Source organism: Nycticebus coucang, chromosome 11 (genome assembly GCF_027406575.1).
Source record: "Nycticebus coucang isolate mNycCou1 chromosome 11, mNycCou1.pri, whole genome shotgun sequence".
In the NCBI taxonomy this organism is placed as follows: domain Eukaryota; kingdom Metazoa; phylum Chordata; class Mammalia; order Primates; family Lorisidae; genus Nycticebus; species Nycticebus coucang.
Window position 1 is genome coordinate 61,091,764 of NC_069790.1, and position 16,173 is coordinate 61,107,936.

Sequence of the window (16,173 nt, forward strand, 5' to 3'; positions counted from 1 at the left end):
AGTTGAGTTAGTCCTGAACTGAACAAAGTACAGTTTGTTCTTTCAGGAACTGGCTTATGATATGTTTTTGCTAATATGTTAAAGTAAGTTCAACTGAGTTGTCCATAACTTAGGTGGACATAATTAATTTACTTTTCCTCCTGGATAGCCTGAGTTTTATGCCTACGTGTATATCTGATATTACTCTGTTGCTTTACTTGTGTAGGCACAGTCTGAATGCTTTTTTGAAATAAGTGTTCCAGGAATAAAAACTGGTTACAGAAAAATGGAAGTTCTTTAACAACAAGCATAAACACTGAATATACTTGTGTCATAGATTTAGATAATAAATTATTTTTAAGGTTCATAATACCTGTGTTTTGGGTTACAAGGATTAGCATTTCAAGAACTTTTATTACTTATAGTCCTATATAGTCTGACAAATCAGATGTACTTGTTTTGTTGTGCTTTGCTTCACCAACATAAGAGAATATGCTAAAGTATTTAAGAAATTTGATTTTGCTTTGAGTCAGATATTCAAAAATACAGACATGTAGTATTTCAAACGCATTATTCATAAAGAGATATATTAAGATCCTCAAGTAGTCTTTTTATTAACAAATACACATTTGAAGTATTTATGATAAAACATATTAATATTGAACAAAAACGTGTGTAAACATTCATTCTATAACTGGGAAGACATCTCAATTCTCTTAATTTTGGTGACGTCTTCCCATCCATGTCTAATCTTCAGTATCTTCTTCCTCAAGCACGGCAGGAGTAGTATGCCTTTACATATCAGGACAACGATTGGAAGGAAAACAGCTATCATGAAAGTTGGAGGTGTATACCATACAAATTGCTTTATATCTACCCATTTGTTCCAGGCAAAAATCAATGCATGTACTGTGCCCAGTAAAAGGGAAACAATTCCTAGTTTGCTCTGCAAAAGAAAAAGAAAATTACCTTAGTGAAGATTCCTTCAATAGCATTTGTTCCATCCTATCTCATCTGGATCTGTTCTGTTGCTTGGAAATCCTTTCATTCCTCTATGACTACTTTTCTATCGCACTTCTCAACAATGTGTATTCATATCGTTCCTGTCTCTTGTGACATTTATTTTATAGTGCTTTGTCTCTTATACATTCATTTTAATTCCATCTATTTAGAATGAGGGACTGAGTCTTCTCACAGGATCTGTGCAGAATCAACCAATGACGTGCACATTTCAGTGTTTGATCACATATTGGTGGGTTGAACAAAGATTACTACAAAAATCAATTTGACTTCAGTGATCTTTATCATTCCTGAAGGCAACTAATGTGATTTCCTCTGATTTTGGTAAATGAATACTGAAGTGAATGAGCTTGGCCTGTGTTTTAAAAAAATCAAACGTTCTGATAAAATGGAAATATTAACAATTATTTCAATGTTTGAATAAAATAGGTCTAGAAACATAAGAAAAAATTTTAGTTTGCACTGAAATGCTTTGGCACTACACAAAGTTGCTTAAAAATAGTTTTTCACCTATGCAATCTTATGGCATTCTGACAATCGCTCTTTTAGATGACTTTTGACTTGTATTCATTTTACTGGAAATGGTCATTAGCCTGCCAGAACAAATTTAACTCACAATTATTCAGCTGCATTCTTAAGCCCCAGTGAATACAATCAAATAGCTAAGTTTATATTTTCAGATAGGAATCTCCAAGGTAAATACTATTGTAACCAGTTCTCAGATTCTGAATAAAAAGTTGCTAGGTTAGTAATTGAAAAATACTTGTCATTGGTTGAAGGTTAACTTTATCACATGTGTACTGTATACTTTGTATGAGCTAGGTGTTTTGCATATAGTGGGATGGGCTCAGTTTTGAAGATGTAGTGGTTAAATTCCTAACTAAACCTGGAAAAGTGGTGCTCAGCATATGTGTGACAGGAAGATATTTAACAAGGACTGAGAACTACAATGGCTATCAGGCTGAATCTACAAAATTAAGAAATACACACATACCCTGCTTGGAAAATGAGGTACCGTCTCTAAGCTGCAGTGGAATAATTCAGGTGGGAGACATACATTCCAGTCTAATCAGATACTCTGATAAAATGTCTGTTGGAGTATATGGGGGAATGTCTAGGTCTGTGGAAATTTATAAAGCTGTCCACCCATAAAAGCTAAAGCTATGTAATTTAAAAAAATGTTGGCAGGGATTATGACTGAATTAAATTTAGTTCTATGAATCTTATCAGATAAAGATCCCTCTCTGAATTCTGGCACATCATTCTTTTTTAAGTGTAATCTAGATAGTTTCTGAATCCCAAGAATATTTAGAAACTTCAATAAGTAAGCTACAAAAATGTAACTTGGAAAAAGCAGCCTTTAAAAGTAGATAGTAGAATATCTTTGGTAGATAAAACTCCATTTTTAAGTCGTGTAACTTAAAAGGCATACTAAAGTCAGGTGACAGGTAAAATAATATTCTTATTTTTGAAGAACTAATAAACTGGATATTGGATCCCTAAAATAGCACATTTGTAGTTACTAAGTGGGCATCAAATGTTAGAAGAACATTTTTCTTTAAGTTATGTTATTTGTTTCTAGAAAACACTGGTCCTATTTAGAAGCAATGGGAAAATAAACAGGGGAGCTCATTAGTAAGTGGGATAAGTGGATCTTTGCGACTGGAAAACATTTGTATTTTTTATGGGGTAAAGTCAACATACTTGATATGATAAGCATAGGAAGAAGATTTACCTCTCTGAGTTATTTTAGGTATCATTTACCTGAATGTACTGAAATTCTCTCCATGTTAAAGAGTCACTCACAGATGGAATAGATGTTACAGCCAACAGAGCCAGTAGAGCAAGTCCCAAAATTCCCAAAGACACATAAATCTCCATTCTCCAAACATCATGCTCAATCCAAGCATCTTCTTTGTTTTGCTGGACCTACCAGAAGGTAAAAGAAGAAGCATGAAAACCAGAGTTATTTCCCAAATGTGAATTTCTTTCTTTAGTCCTCCTGCTGTCTACTAGGGAGGCCTTGATAACAAGGGGGGAGGTGCTCCATAAATTTATGACTTTTTCTTTCATGTGTTTTTTTGCATTCCTCTAGAAATGACATACGAGCTGTTTCTTTCCCCACCTTGAGTGCAATGTTTATACAATCAATGTTAATAATTATTTGACATTTTACTTGAATAGAACTGTAATGTGCCTGCATGTGTGGCAAATAAGCAAAAGATAAGAACAATTAACAATAAAAGCTAATCTTGGGAGGGTGGCAGAAGATTGAAAGGTGACTCTATCCATGACCTATTTTTTTTTTGTATTATTGAAGTTGTACTCTATTTTTAGCTTAAAAAACCATTTCTCAATGTAAAATGGTACAACCAAGCCCCAGTGAGGTTCTGATAAAACTTTTACAAATTCAGATTACTTTTTTTTTTGGAAAATGAACAAAACCTTAATTATTGACAGTTTCATAATACAATGTGTGGGTCACAAAGGAAAGAAATAATATGAATAACAAAAATATGTCATAAATAGTAAAACCAATTTAAATCTTATTATCTTAGGTCAGTAGGATTATATTTGTATGCATGGATCTAGTTTATGTAATATTTATACATTAATAAATTTAACATTTATTATTTGTGAGCCATTGCTGCAGGTGCTGTGGTTATGGTGGTGAAATAAGAATTTTCCTATATTCCTCACATATGTATTTGATCAAGAAGAAAAACATTTTAGTTTCACTTCTCTGTCTATCCAGACTACTTAGCAGGTAGATTCATAATATACTATTCAATAATTTGGGTCATAAACATTTTATATCCTTAGTTTTTGTTATCAGCAGAGATGATAATTAACAATATAGAGTCTGAACAACAAAGAATTGTGTATTGTTTCAATTTAATTAAAGTTGATTCCTGCTTTAAGAGAGATGTATTTTGGATGCTATATTTTCCTTAATTAAAATGGGAACCTAGATATTTGCTTTTCCAAATTTCCCTTAAGATAAGAAAGACATACTTTTTTTTAATTACACCCGTGTTAGCTATTGACCTTGGACAAAATCCTTAACCTCTCTATGCCTCATTTTCAATAACTGTAAGTTAAAGCTAATGTAGTATATTCCTCAAGGAGTATAGTTTCTGGAACATAAAGTGTGAAAAATAACTATTATTATTTTCACTTACTAAATCACATAATGTGCTTTTTCTTGAGAATTTCTACTGATCTTAGAACCATATATAGACATCTACCTCCAGACAGATTACTTTTTCAACAGGAATTTGGGGTTTTGATATTATAACAGAAAGTATTCGGTGACTTAGACATTTTTAATAGCTTAGTAATAGTGTTCACATTGTCCTCCTACCTGCTGGTACGCCCAGTTTAGCAACCTGTATCTGTAGGATCGCCTCATTGGATAGGATAGACTATAGATGGCATGCAGCACAGCAAAAAAGAAGCTGAGAAGCCCAAATTGCTTTCTTGTTAGCATCCACCTATCCAACCAACGTGGAAATTTCTTATACTTGGTCCCATTATGAAGTTGTACAAGTGCAGCTATCACACCTGGAAGATAAACCAATGCTAAGAGAGTGATGGAAACTACTGGCAAGACCTTGTTGATAACTAGAATTGGAATTTTGTAAAAATATTGTTGATGGGAAGTTACAAAAGGGTGAATTATTTCCCTCAGAAAAGTGTAAAGAAATATCAGGAATGATACAACGGCAGCTATTTTAATTGGCAAGCGCCATTTTGGAAAGAATTCCTGTTTGTGCTGAAGTTCTGAAGGGCAATCAAACTCATCAAAATGTTGTTGGTGTAAATGCAACAGTGCAGGTCTTTTCAGCATGCCGGTCTCTCCTGTGTCCTTACTCTACAAAGGAAAGAAAATAAACAACCTTAAAAGTCAACAGAACAATGGAAGTTCTCTTAATTACTTATTGTCAATCATTGTACATCTCAGTGAATAAGGACATTCAGAACCTTGTTTTTGAATACTGGTTAGATGAAGATGGCATGGATTATGTAGCAATGATCAAAGGTGCACTTAGCTACACTAGGGTTCTGTATTAATTTCTGATATTCATTTGTCTTTTTTTTTTTTTGCAGTTTTTGGCTGGGGCTGGGTTTGAACCTGTCACCTCCAGCATATGGAGCCGGTGCCCTACTTCTTTGAGCCACAGGTGCCGCCTGATATTCATTTGTCTTTAAGGCAAAAGAAATATATACATCACATGAGTAAGGTAATTAACTTGAGAAATGAAATGATTTCATTTTCTGCACATTTGCTATTATTGTTGCATATATGCTAGTAATTTAATTAAAAGTAATTACTTTTTCTTGTTCAAATAATTAAGATAAAATAAATATTTTCTTTAAAAATATGAGTTGGAATAATTTAGAAAAGTTATTTTTTTGCTACTTTTCCCATCAAATAACATACTATAAAATATTTAATTAATGTTGTGGTTGACCAAAAGTGGGACAAGTGATTCTTATCCAGAAGTAAATATATTTGGTTAAGCAATGAATCATCAGTTTATTTGATGACAACTTGGTAAGTAAGCTGCTACAGTGTGTATGAGAAAAATGCCTGCTGTACAAAACTACTGTTATATAGTCATTGCTGAATTTTTTTTTCTTAACTTAGAACTCTATACTGTTAGAAAGAACTGGAAAGGCCTTGGAGATTATCTGCTCCAATTCTCTCACTTTGTAGATAAACTAAGCTCTAGGATTTTCAGTGACTTATTCAAGGTTATTCAGCTAAGTCCCTGATAATCAGTCAAGGTACTATTTCTTTCATACATACCACATTGCCCTCCACCCATCACAGTATCAGTGACAGAAATCTAAGTGCACATGTCAGCAGACTAGGGTGAAAATCACTTTTACAGCACCAGGAGATATAGAATGATTTCAAATTATATATATAGATTTTAATTATTAATTATTATCCTTATTATTTTACCAAATAATCATCTTCTAGATTTCTCTTAGACTTCATTTTCCAAAGTTCTTCTTGGTTTGTGATATCTTTTCTGTTCTCCATTAATTCTAGAAAATAGTATGGCTTCAGCCACCTATAAAAATAAAAATAATTACCTTCTTAAAGTCTATTCTGCTTATGATGTTAATGTATGATGTGACAACATAAAAATTTTACTTGCTTAAAGACTAGAGTGGCAGATAAAGCACAATTAAAAAAATTCAAATAATGACTGCTTTGCACATTAAAGCTTACATCATAATCTCTGGAATCCCAAATCAATGCTCTTTTGTCAATAGTAACCACTCTTCTTTATTCACCTGTTTGTGAAATGAATGACCAAGGTGTCTATGTGTAATACAAAGGATTAGATGTTGCCTTTTATTTTAGGAAGATTTAACTCCAGTTTAACTCCAGGTTCTAAAGGAAGGCGTAAAAAGAATCAGGAATGTATTATTTTGAATGTAATAATGTCATCAATGGAGGTTGGAGGTAGCTGATAAAAGATTACACTTCTGAAAGTTATCTTTTAGTAGACTTTTGGGCTCAAAACAGTAACTAACTGATTTTATGGGGAAATGTATTCTGACTTTCAAGCAATGAACAGGATACTGTTGGTAAAGTGAACCACAATAGTGGCATAGTGGGTTAAAAGGTCATATTTTTGGAGTGTTGTTTTCTCCTTGGAGTTATGAGCTGGTCTTCCTCAGTAAGATGTGAATTGCTAACATATTTCCAGGGGGAATATTGAATTGCACTCAATTACTGACACACCCACTCTGCTGATCAACCCCATGGAAAATAATTTTGCCAAATTTCTTACTGAATAAAGGACTCTTTTCCTTAACAACCATCACAGATCCTCATCCAGGCTTGGTGTAATATTTTTTAGGGAAGGGAAATACACAATGTCATCATATTATTGTTTTCATTAGTTCTAAAAATTTAATTTAATTTCAAAGGACTATATCTCTAATTTGTACTTTATGAAATTCAATGAGAAAAACAGATTAGATCTACCACAACTTGATTAACAGAAGGCATTCCAACTGTTTCTGAATTTTAGATCACCTGAAGTACTTCATTAAATAGAAAGTTGTTTCAAAGAACAATTTAAAATATGGTCACGTGTTGTATAATGATGTTTCAGGCAATGAATGAATATGCAACAGTGGTCCCATAAGATTATAATGGAACTAAAAATTCTCATAGCCTAGTATTTACTATACTATAATTTTTATCACTATTTTAAGAGTGTAACCTTTCTACTTATAAAGGAAAAACTAACTGTGAAACAGTGAGAAGGTCCTTCAGGAGTTATTCCAGAAGACATTGTTACTATAGGAGGTAAAACTCCATGTGTTACTTCTCCTGAAGACCTTCCAGAGGGACAAAATATGGAGGTGGAAGGCAGTGCTGTTTATGATCCTGACCATGTATGGACCTAGGCTACAGTGTTTATATCTTAGTTTTTAACAAAAAAGTTTAAAAAGTAAAAAAAAAAATTAAAAATTAGAAATAGAAAAAAATATACATATGTTTTAAAAAGAATGTAGAATAAGGATATAAAGAAAGAAAATATTTTTTGTATAGCTCTACAATGTTTTTATGTTTTAAGCTGTGTCATCACAAAAGAGTCAAAAAGTTAAAACCTCAAAATGTTTATAAAGCAAAAATGTTACAGTAAGGTAGGGTTAATTTATTATTGAAGAAAGAAAAAAATTTAAAAATAAATTTACAGTAGCCTAAGTGTACAGAGTTTCTAGAGTCTATAATAGTATACGTTAATGTCCTAGGCCATTTTCTCACTACTCATTCAATTGATTTGCCTAGGGAAACTCCATTCATGGTAATACCCTGAATGGAGGTGTACCATTTTTAATCTTTTATATTGTATTTTCATTGGATCTTTTCTATGGTTAGATATGTTTAGGTGTATAAATACTTAGCATTATGTTACAATTGCTTCTACAATATTCAGTACAGTGATATGCTATACTGGTTTATAGCCTAGACGTGACGGGCTACACCATATAGCCTGTGTAGCAAGCTATAACATGTGAGTTTGTGCTAATTACATTCTGTGATGTTTGCTCAACAACAAAACTGCCTAACAATGAATTTCTTAGACTATATCCCTGTTATTAAGCGACACCATACTTAAAACATTCTCCAAGTTTTAAAGGTGAGACCTTTGCAAAGAATAAAAAGGAGTTCACTTTTACATAGCGCCAACATTTTCTTTGTTGAAGAGCTCTGGGAACATTTTTCAAGATACTATCTATTTTGAAATTTCAGAATATTCAGGATGAGGATATTTGCTGGTTTGGTGTGTCAACATTATTTTCTCATTTTTTTTTCTGATGTAAAACATTTCCTCCATTTGGAGAAATGCCTCTCCTCCATCCAATATGATTTCAGGAGGTGCCAATCACAGTACTGGCAAAACACCCATTCTCTCTGGTCATAGAAGTGGGCCTGTGACTGAGGCTTGGCCAACTGCAGTTTCCCATTCCCCACGTCACACTCCCTAGCTTATGGATGGCACACAACCATAGATGAACCAAATATAGTCCTCTGATCTTTATATATGAAAGCTGAAGACAGAGAGGAGTTGTCTTCAGCATTTTGTTAAGTTGGGATGGTAAAAGCCTACAATGCTTTTTCCCCCATGTTGTAAGGAGGAAATGTTTTCATTAGAACAGAAGAAAGCCAATGCCAGAAACAGAGCAAGATGTGGAGAAAGACAAAGAAGAGTCCTGGTGGCATATTTTGCATAGAGGCTGAGACCAGATCATGAATTTCTCAGTTATGAAATCAACATATTCCTTTTTATGCTTAATTTAGTTTGGTTTGGGTGTTCACCATCGGCACTTAAAAGAATTCTGAGTAAAGCATATGCTAATTCTCAAGTTATTTATGAACCTATTTCTATGATAGACACTAAAGAGGAAAAAGAGAAATGCGACTTTGTGCCTGCTCTGGAGGAAATAACAGTCTATTTCCTCAAGGTTATTGGTGATTTAACCAACATTATAAATAGTTTGGAGGGGGTGTCTAGGGATAGAATTATCACCTACTGAAATCAAATACAAGAAATAATTTACTATGTTTAGAGGATATTTTAACTGCTTGAGGATGGCAAAGATGTTAACATATAAATATACATTTATTCAATCTTAATTCAACTATGTTGTGGACAACCACATCAGGCAGTGGGAAAACAAAGTTGAGTGAGGTCAAGCTTCTGTTAAAAACTTTGAAGTCTAGAAGAGAAGGCAGACATTTCAACATGTAACTGCATGGTAGTGTGATGTATCTTGAAAGAAGACAAAGTTTCATAGGTAGATGGTGGCCTGGGAAAAGGAGCAGAGAAAAAGGCTGTGGTCTTTCTTCTAGACCTAGTCCTGGGGTATCTGTCAAGTTGGCAGTGTTTGCTGACTGCCTGCCACTCTGAAGAGAATCGTGGTGGAAAGCCAGAGTGGCCCTGGAAAGATACTCAGCCATGTGTCTGCACTGCAAGGAGACCTGCTGAAGAGCAAAGCCAAGGAAAAGCCATGACAGCAAGGGAGCTTGTGGACTGTGTGGCCCACAGTCAACTCTCTGTGCCCACAAGCCAGCAAAATAAACTATCAGTCAAATAAAATATGTCAGTTTCCATGAGACATTAACCAAATATATAATTAAGTCCTACAGTAAAATCTTTTCATGAAAAATAAAAAAATAACACAAAACGCAGAGCGTTAAGAAGTTAAGAATTCCAAAATTTGAACAAAGTTCTCTTAAGTTTCATCCCCATTAAAAAGGGAAACATATTTCTGATATGACTGTGCCTTTTGCTGTACTTAGGATGGCTGGCCTGGTGTTCCTGCTAAATATTGACACAGCCCGACTGACTCATGTTTAGGGTTTAGAATATGAAGAAACCCAATGACTGGAACACACTGCGGTTGCATTGTATTTCCAACGTTTTTATACTTTCAAGCGCATACTTGCTTTACCACATTTAACTAAGTGTAGTGGAGTTTTGGGAGTTTTTTTTTTTTTTTTCCCCCAAGTATTGCTTCCCCGGTGTGCTTAACATGCATGCTAAATGTGCTAAATGAATGGCCCATTATTAGATGTGAGGATGTGGGGGGAAATGTGTTTTACAAAAAGAACAAAGGAATTTGGCAGTGTACATAAATTTTATGTCTATAACCCCCTTCCCGAAGATTTGACCAGTTACCTAGTGTTTAAAGCTTTAACTGTCTACCTGGGAGGGAATTTGAACCTCATCCAGATTCTCAAAGAGTAAGACCAATGTTTGTTTCAAGGACTGGAAATGAAAATTTCCTGTTACTAGGAAACCCAAAGAAGTAGCACGGCTTTAAGTACAGAGCACACCAATCATTCGCCAACGCGATGCAAACTCTTAAGGACTTTGTAAAGTTAAACTTGTCATTGGAACCCACCCTGAGGACAAATCTAATAATCCATCACATCCCCTCAGTGAAAAGGCTTCCTGTGCGTCCCCAGTCTCTGGTCGGGCCACAACTCAAGGGTGTGCGGCCGCGCTGAGCAAGGCTCGGAGGCAGCGCCTGGGGGCGGCGCACAGGGGAGGACCAAGCCGCGCTGGCCCCGGAGTGCAGCCACGCGGTCCCCAGCGGACTTGCGACCTGCAACCTACGACCTGCTACAGACCTCCGGGGACCGGGGCCGGCGTCTGGCCTTGAAGGGACGCGAGGACTTGGAGAGCAAGCGGCGAGCGGGAACGATTCAAGGGACTCACCTGTTCCTCCGCGAGGCTTGACCGTCAGCTGCTGCAGCGGCGGCCGCCCGGAGCTGGCAGCCCACGCGGCGCCCAGCCTCCCGCGCCCGGAGCCTCCCAGCCCGCAGACCCCGCCTCTTCCCCACCGAGCGCCCTGCGCCACCTGCCGGCGCCCCAGTCCGCGGGGCTCCGGACGGTCCTCCGGGGCCTCCACTGTCCAGCTTGGGGTCTCCCCACGTCTCAATCCGGCCCTCCTAGTTTCCTTTCCTATAATCCTGCCTTCCCGTCTGAGGTCCGCTCAGCTCCTCTCATCTCTTGACTTTTCTTTAGCTCCCCCCACCCCACGACCATTTGTGCGCTTCTGTAGAGCAGGGTCTCTCCAACTCCGGCGTGTATCAGAATCACCAGGCACAGGCTTGTTAAAACCCTATTGCAGCGTGTTTCTGGTTTAGGAGGTCTGGGATGGGGCCTGAGACCTTGCAGATCTATAATAATAGGTTCCCAGGTGATTCTCAGAGATCACACTTTGAGAGGACTGCTCTAGAACTTAATAAACCCTTCTACAAATTAGCTTATTTAAAACCTAACACCATTCTGTGACGGGACAGTTATGTACGGTTGAGGAATCCAAATCTGAATTTCAGAGAGTAACTTGTTCGTCGTGGTCCAAATTTCATATACTAAACCTCACAAACCCAGCTGCCAGCTGAAAATGCCCTTTGACCCACTCTCACTCCTTCCCTTCCTTGCCCTCCGCTGTTAAGTGCAGCTTCTCACATCCTGGCTCACTGAAGTATTCCAAATGTAAAGCGAAGTTACTGCCAGTATTTAAAAGTTTTAGAAAAAAAAAAAAGAGAGAACGCTAGCGGGAGTTTACTCTTTGCTGGAACCAGCCTCAGGGTTGAGTGTCTGAGACCAGAGTTGCAACATCTGGGAATTTGGTGGATGACACTCCCAGGATTAGAAAATGCAAAGGAAACTGAACCACAACCGCATTTTCCGTGATTGTCCTTTATTCGTTGCCAGGAGTGTTTATATTTTAATATATACTTTTCGTAGTTACTCACTTTCCTGGGATAAATCCTTTTAAGGATTAAATTACTATGGAATGACACCATGTGGTGGAAATACAATCTTACACTTTTTACTTCTAGTGAAACTAGAAAATTCTCATTAAAAAGTTTTAGAGAATTATCTGTGTGTGCGCGCTGCGCGCGTGTATTTAAAGCACAGTCCACAAAGAATTAAGACAATGAAGTGTGTCTAAGTATTGTTCATGATAACCACACTTGTTCATGTCTGACCTTTTAAATCCATGATCATATGCCTACTGTTTTAGTGTGGGACATAAAGATAGTGTTCTGAAGTAAAATGACTGAAAATATGAATTTGTTCACCAATTTGTTTGTAAATGTTATAAAAGCATTAGATTAAGAAAACATAGTACTGGGCGGTGCCTGTGGCTCAAGGAGTAGGGCGCCGGTTCTATATGCCGGAGGTGGTGGGTTCAAACCCAGCTCCGGCCAAAAAAAAAAAAAAAAAAGAAAACATAGTACTAAAAAACTTTCATTGAATTGTCAGGAGTTAATACAGATCAACAATCCAAAAATTTTGCATATATTGTAAATGACATTTGCTTTGGGTATATTAAGAATTTTTTTGAGAAATACATCTCAAAATACTCTGAGTTAGCCTCTTTAGAAAAACACTTTTCAAAATAAGTATGGTTTGTGGAAAACAGTGCTATGCTATTGTAAACATTAAAAAAGAATATTACTAGTTTTGGTGTGACTCATAAGAACTAGAGTATTATAAAGTGGGGATTCAATTGTGAGTGACAAGTTTGGATCTTTCAGAATAAATATTTTTGTAATTATTTATAGGGAGAGAGTATACTAGTAAAAGGATTCTTCAGTGGTATCTGGGGTCCCATGCTAACTTAGTGACTTCACAATGACATGTTGTTGGGAAAGTGTAATAATTTAGAATCTATGAGTATTTCACCTGACATTAAACAAACTAAACTTAGAACTTGATGAGACTACCATTTTTAAAAGTGAGTGGAATGTTGTGGTGAGAAAGATGAAAAAGATCATACTATTAAAGATAACCATAAAGAGTAATAGACAACAAATTGTAAGTGAATGACGAAACTGTATTTAGTTTTCTCCTTTGAAAATCAAACTATCCCTAAGAGGGATAATAATTCAAATAATGATTAACACTATTTCCAAGTTTACTTTTTACTATGTAAAAAATGGTTAGGTGTTTATTTTAAAGTGAGGCAACAATTACCTAATGTCCAAGGAGAAACACAGGGTGTCCATAAAGTTTGTGTGTAATCACACGATTTTAAATTGCATTATGGACACTAGGTATTTTGCCAAAATGACTGTTTTAGCACAGACATAGTAAAGCTCCACTGGCCAAATTTTCTGATTCTGTTATTTACAGTTGAGGAATCCAAATCTGAATTTCGGAGCATGACTTACTTCCTGAACGTTCCAAATTTTGTGTCCTAAGCCTCAGAAACCCTGCTCTCAGCTGCAAATGTCCTTAAACCCCCATGGTTACGCCTTACCTTCCTTGCCCTCAGCTGTTAAGTGCAGCTTTCCATACCCCAACTCATTGAATTATTCTAAACCTAAAGCAAAGTTACTCCCACTATTTAAAAGCTTTAGGAAAAAACATGAATGGGAGATTTACTCCTCTGGAACCAGCCTCAGGATAGAGTGTCAGCGTCTGAGACCTGAATACAACATCTGGAGATTTAGTGTACAACATTCCAAGGACTAGACTGATTAGAAAATGCAAAAGAAAATAAACACTGTTACTTTCATATGACAAATTCTCTTCACTTGTTTGAGATCTAATTTAATCTTCAAAGTATATGGTTATTTTGTCCCCAGCGTCTATGTATAAGACTGGTTGGGGATAGACAGAAGATCTACCCTTCATACCGAATGTCTAAAAAATTCTTCCATATTATTTTCCCCCAACTCCAAAGCTCTTTATTGCTTATTCACCAACACAGGCAACAGAAAACACCTCTGCAAGGTGGGTTTTAAGAAACTATACTTTCTTTCAAGGCTTATATAATTCCATCTCTGCCCAAATAATGCTCAATGATGCCCAGAATTCTGTGACCAATGTTTTCTGTTGGTTTCAAATCTGTTGTGATCTATGAGACTAAAGTTCCTGAAAATGGTACCACATTAAGCCTTACCAGTTATTTACATCCTACTTTGAATGAATGTTTCAGTCTTTTCCTGAAAGAATGTTCTGGCATAGGGAATTAAATATCAGGATATTGAGTACTTATACTGCAAGGACAGAAAAAAGAAGCTTTGGGACCACAAGGACAGATTTCACCATCTTCGTAATATTACTCATCCTAGGCACTTTCTCCTTTCCCCACACGTCCCTGTCAAACATCACATGATAATGAAATATACTAACTTTAAACCACCCTATTTTGGTAGCTTATCTTAGCTTGGTGGTCAGCTTGTTTGATATAGTATTACATCCCTTTCCAGAGTCTATCAGTATTGGATTTTTTTTTTTTTTTATGAGACAGAGTCTCACTATGTTGCCCTTGGTAGAGTGCTTTGGCATCACAGCTCACAACAACCTCAAACTCTTGGGCTTAAATGATTCTCTTGCCTCAGTCTCCCAAGTAGCTGGGACTACAGGTGTCCACCACAATGCCTGGCTATTTTTTGTTGCAGTTGTCATTGTTGTTTAGCTGGCCCGGGCTGGGTTTGAACCTATGAACCTCAGTGTATGTGGCTGGCACTGTATCCACTGTGCTATGGACGCCGAGCCTGTATTGGACATTTTCATATGTGCTTCAGTTTCACACATTAGATTGTGAGCTCTAAATCAGAGACTTTGCCATTTTTATCATAGTATTACTTGTAAATTAGTGATTGATGGAACAATCAACCATTATTAATGTTTGTAGGATGTGATTTTAGCCCTGGGTCTCAGTAAAGTTGTATAAAGCACATGAATATGGAACCTGTAAATGTTGAGGTATCACTTAGAACAAAGCTGTGAGTACACATGAATTTGTTTCATGTTTTATAGGGAACATTCTCTTGCCTACTTTCCTTCATCCATATTCTTGTCCTTCTTCCTTTTTGCTCCAGGAACATTTGGGTCCAGGGATGGCATTGTCACTGGAACTATAGACCTTCAAAGCCTGTACTATAGAGGATAAGTAACTGGAGATGTTGGATAGGGAAGCTGGTCCAATGGAACTTGATCAAGGATGGTCTAAGAAGCCTGACCAGTAGAGTTAGACTTAAAATTTTTAGTAATGGACTCTACCTCAGAAGTCAGAATCATGCCTTTCTTTTCATACATTTGAGTTTCCAAAAGAAAGGATACTATCACTTACGAATTGACTACTCTTTCCCAGGACTGTGTTATATGGCTTTATTTATAACCTTATTTAATTCTCTCAATATCTTGCTATAATAGTGATCCTCAGTTTGAATGTGAACTGAGCTTAGAAAGTTCAAATAACGTAATCAAAGTCATACAGTGTTTAGGAGTGAAGCTGGGATTTCAACCAAATTCAATGTGACTCCAGTGCTCTCTCTACTATACTATACTAGCTCTATTACATATAATCAATCAAAATTTCTTCAAGCTGTATCAAACTGGGAGGATTTAGGAGGGCAACAGTTAATAGAAACCATCTTATTATCCATTCAATTTCTCTTTGATATCGGTTAGCATATAGGCTAAGCCACTATAATAAAGAGGACCAAAATACAATGGAGTGGTTTAAAGAAGGTAGTCATATAATAGTATACTGTCATATAATAGTTCTGTACCAAGTATTCCAATTTGGTAGAGTCTTTATGTTCCATGACGTCATTCAGGGACACCCAGATCCTTCCATCTTATTGTTCTGCTGTTTCTGAGAGCACTGTTATTGGTATCATGACTGAAATTGTGGCATAAGCACATCCATAATTTAGCTTTCAGGAAAAGAATGAATACAAGGCAGGTTATTTTATAAGAATTGAGGCAGAATTTGTTCAATCACTTCCTCTCATTTTCTGTTGATTATTTATATGGCAAAGAAGGCAGGAAAGTAGCCTCTGGCCAAGTGGTCAGTTTTAATGTCTATATTCACACTCTTGTTAAGGTCTATATTCCTTCTGGGCTATCCATATTTTGGTTAACAACATATTCTTACTTTTGTCTCTGATCTCTATGTTCATACCAGGATTAGGGCACTTTGATTTTTTCCCTGATTAAGCTGAATGCCTTCCTTGTTCTAAAGTCCATCTGAGGTGTTCTAAAGTCTATTTACCAGGGGTAAGTTTCTTTACTCAGCAACTTGGTCTTACACGTGAGGCTGACTGTTTGGACTGAAATAACCTGAGTATCCTTGTATAGGAGTTTTCTCACATGCTCT

The 16,173-nt window shown here is 36.4% G+C and overlaps 1 protein-coding gene across 5 annotated transcripts; it reads right to left on the bottom strand.

Annotated features, from left to right (window-relative positions):
* Positions 1 to 574: 574 nt before the first annotated feature.
* On the bottom strand, positions 575 to 11,091 carry STEAP1 (STEAP family member 1). 5 transcript variants are annotated; one of them, XM_053553898.1, is made up of 5 exons: positions 10,761 to 11,091; positions 5,972 to 6,083; positions 4,364 to 4,873; positions 2,806 to 2,928; positions 575 to 925 (listed from the first exon to the last, which is right to left on the bottom strand). In XM_053553898.1, the coding sequence occupies exons 2-5, from the start codon at positions 6,050 to 6,052 to the stop codon at positions 668 to 670; spliced, it is 972 nt and encodes a 323-aa protein (XP_053409873.1). In that variant the 5' UTR covers positions 6,053 to 6,083; positions 10,761 to 11,091; the 3' UTR covers positions 575 to 667. The 5 variants fall into 5 exon arrangements, with proteins under 5 accessions (XP_053409873.1, XP_053409870.1, XP_053409872.1 ...); XM_053553895.1 differs by having other exon boundaries at positions 2,764 to 2,928; positions 10,761 to 11,087; XM_053553897.1 differs by lacking the exon at positions 10,761 to 11,091 and adding an exon at positions 5,142 to 5,205 and having other exon boundaries at positions 2,764 to 2,928; positions 5,972 to 6,084.
* Positions 11,092 to 16,173: the final 5,082 nt, after the last annotated feature.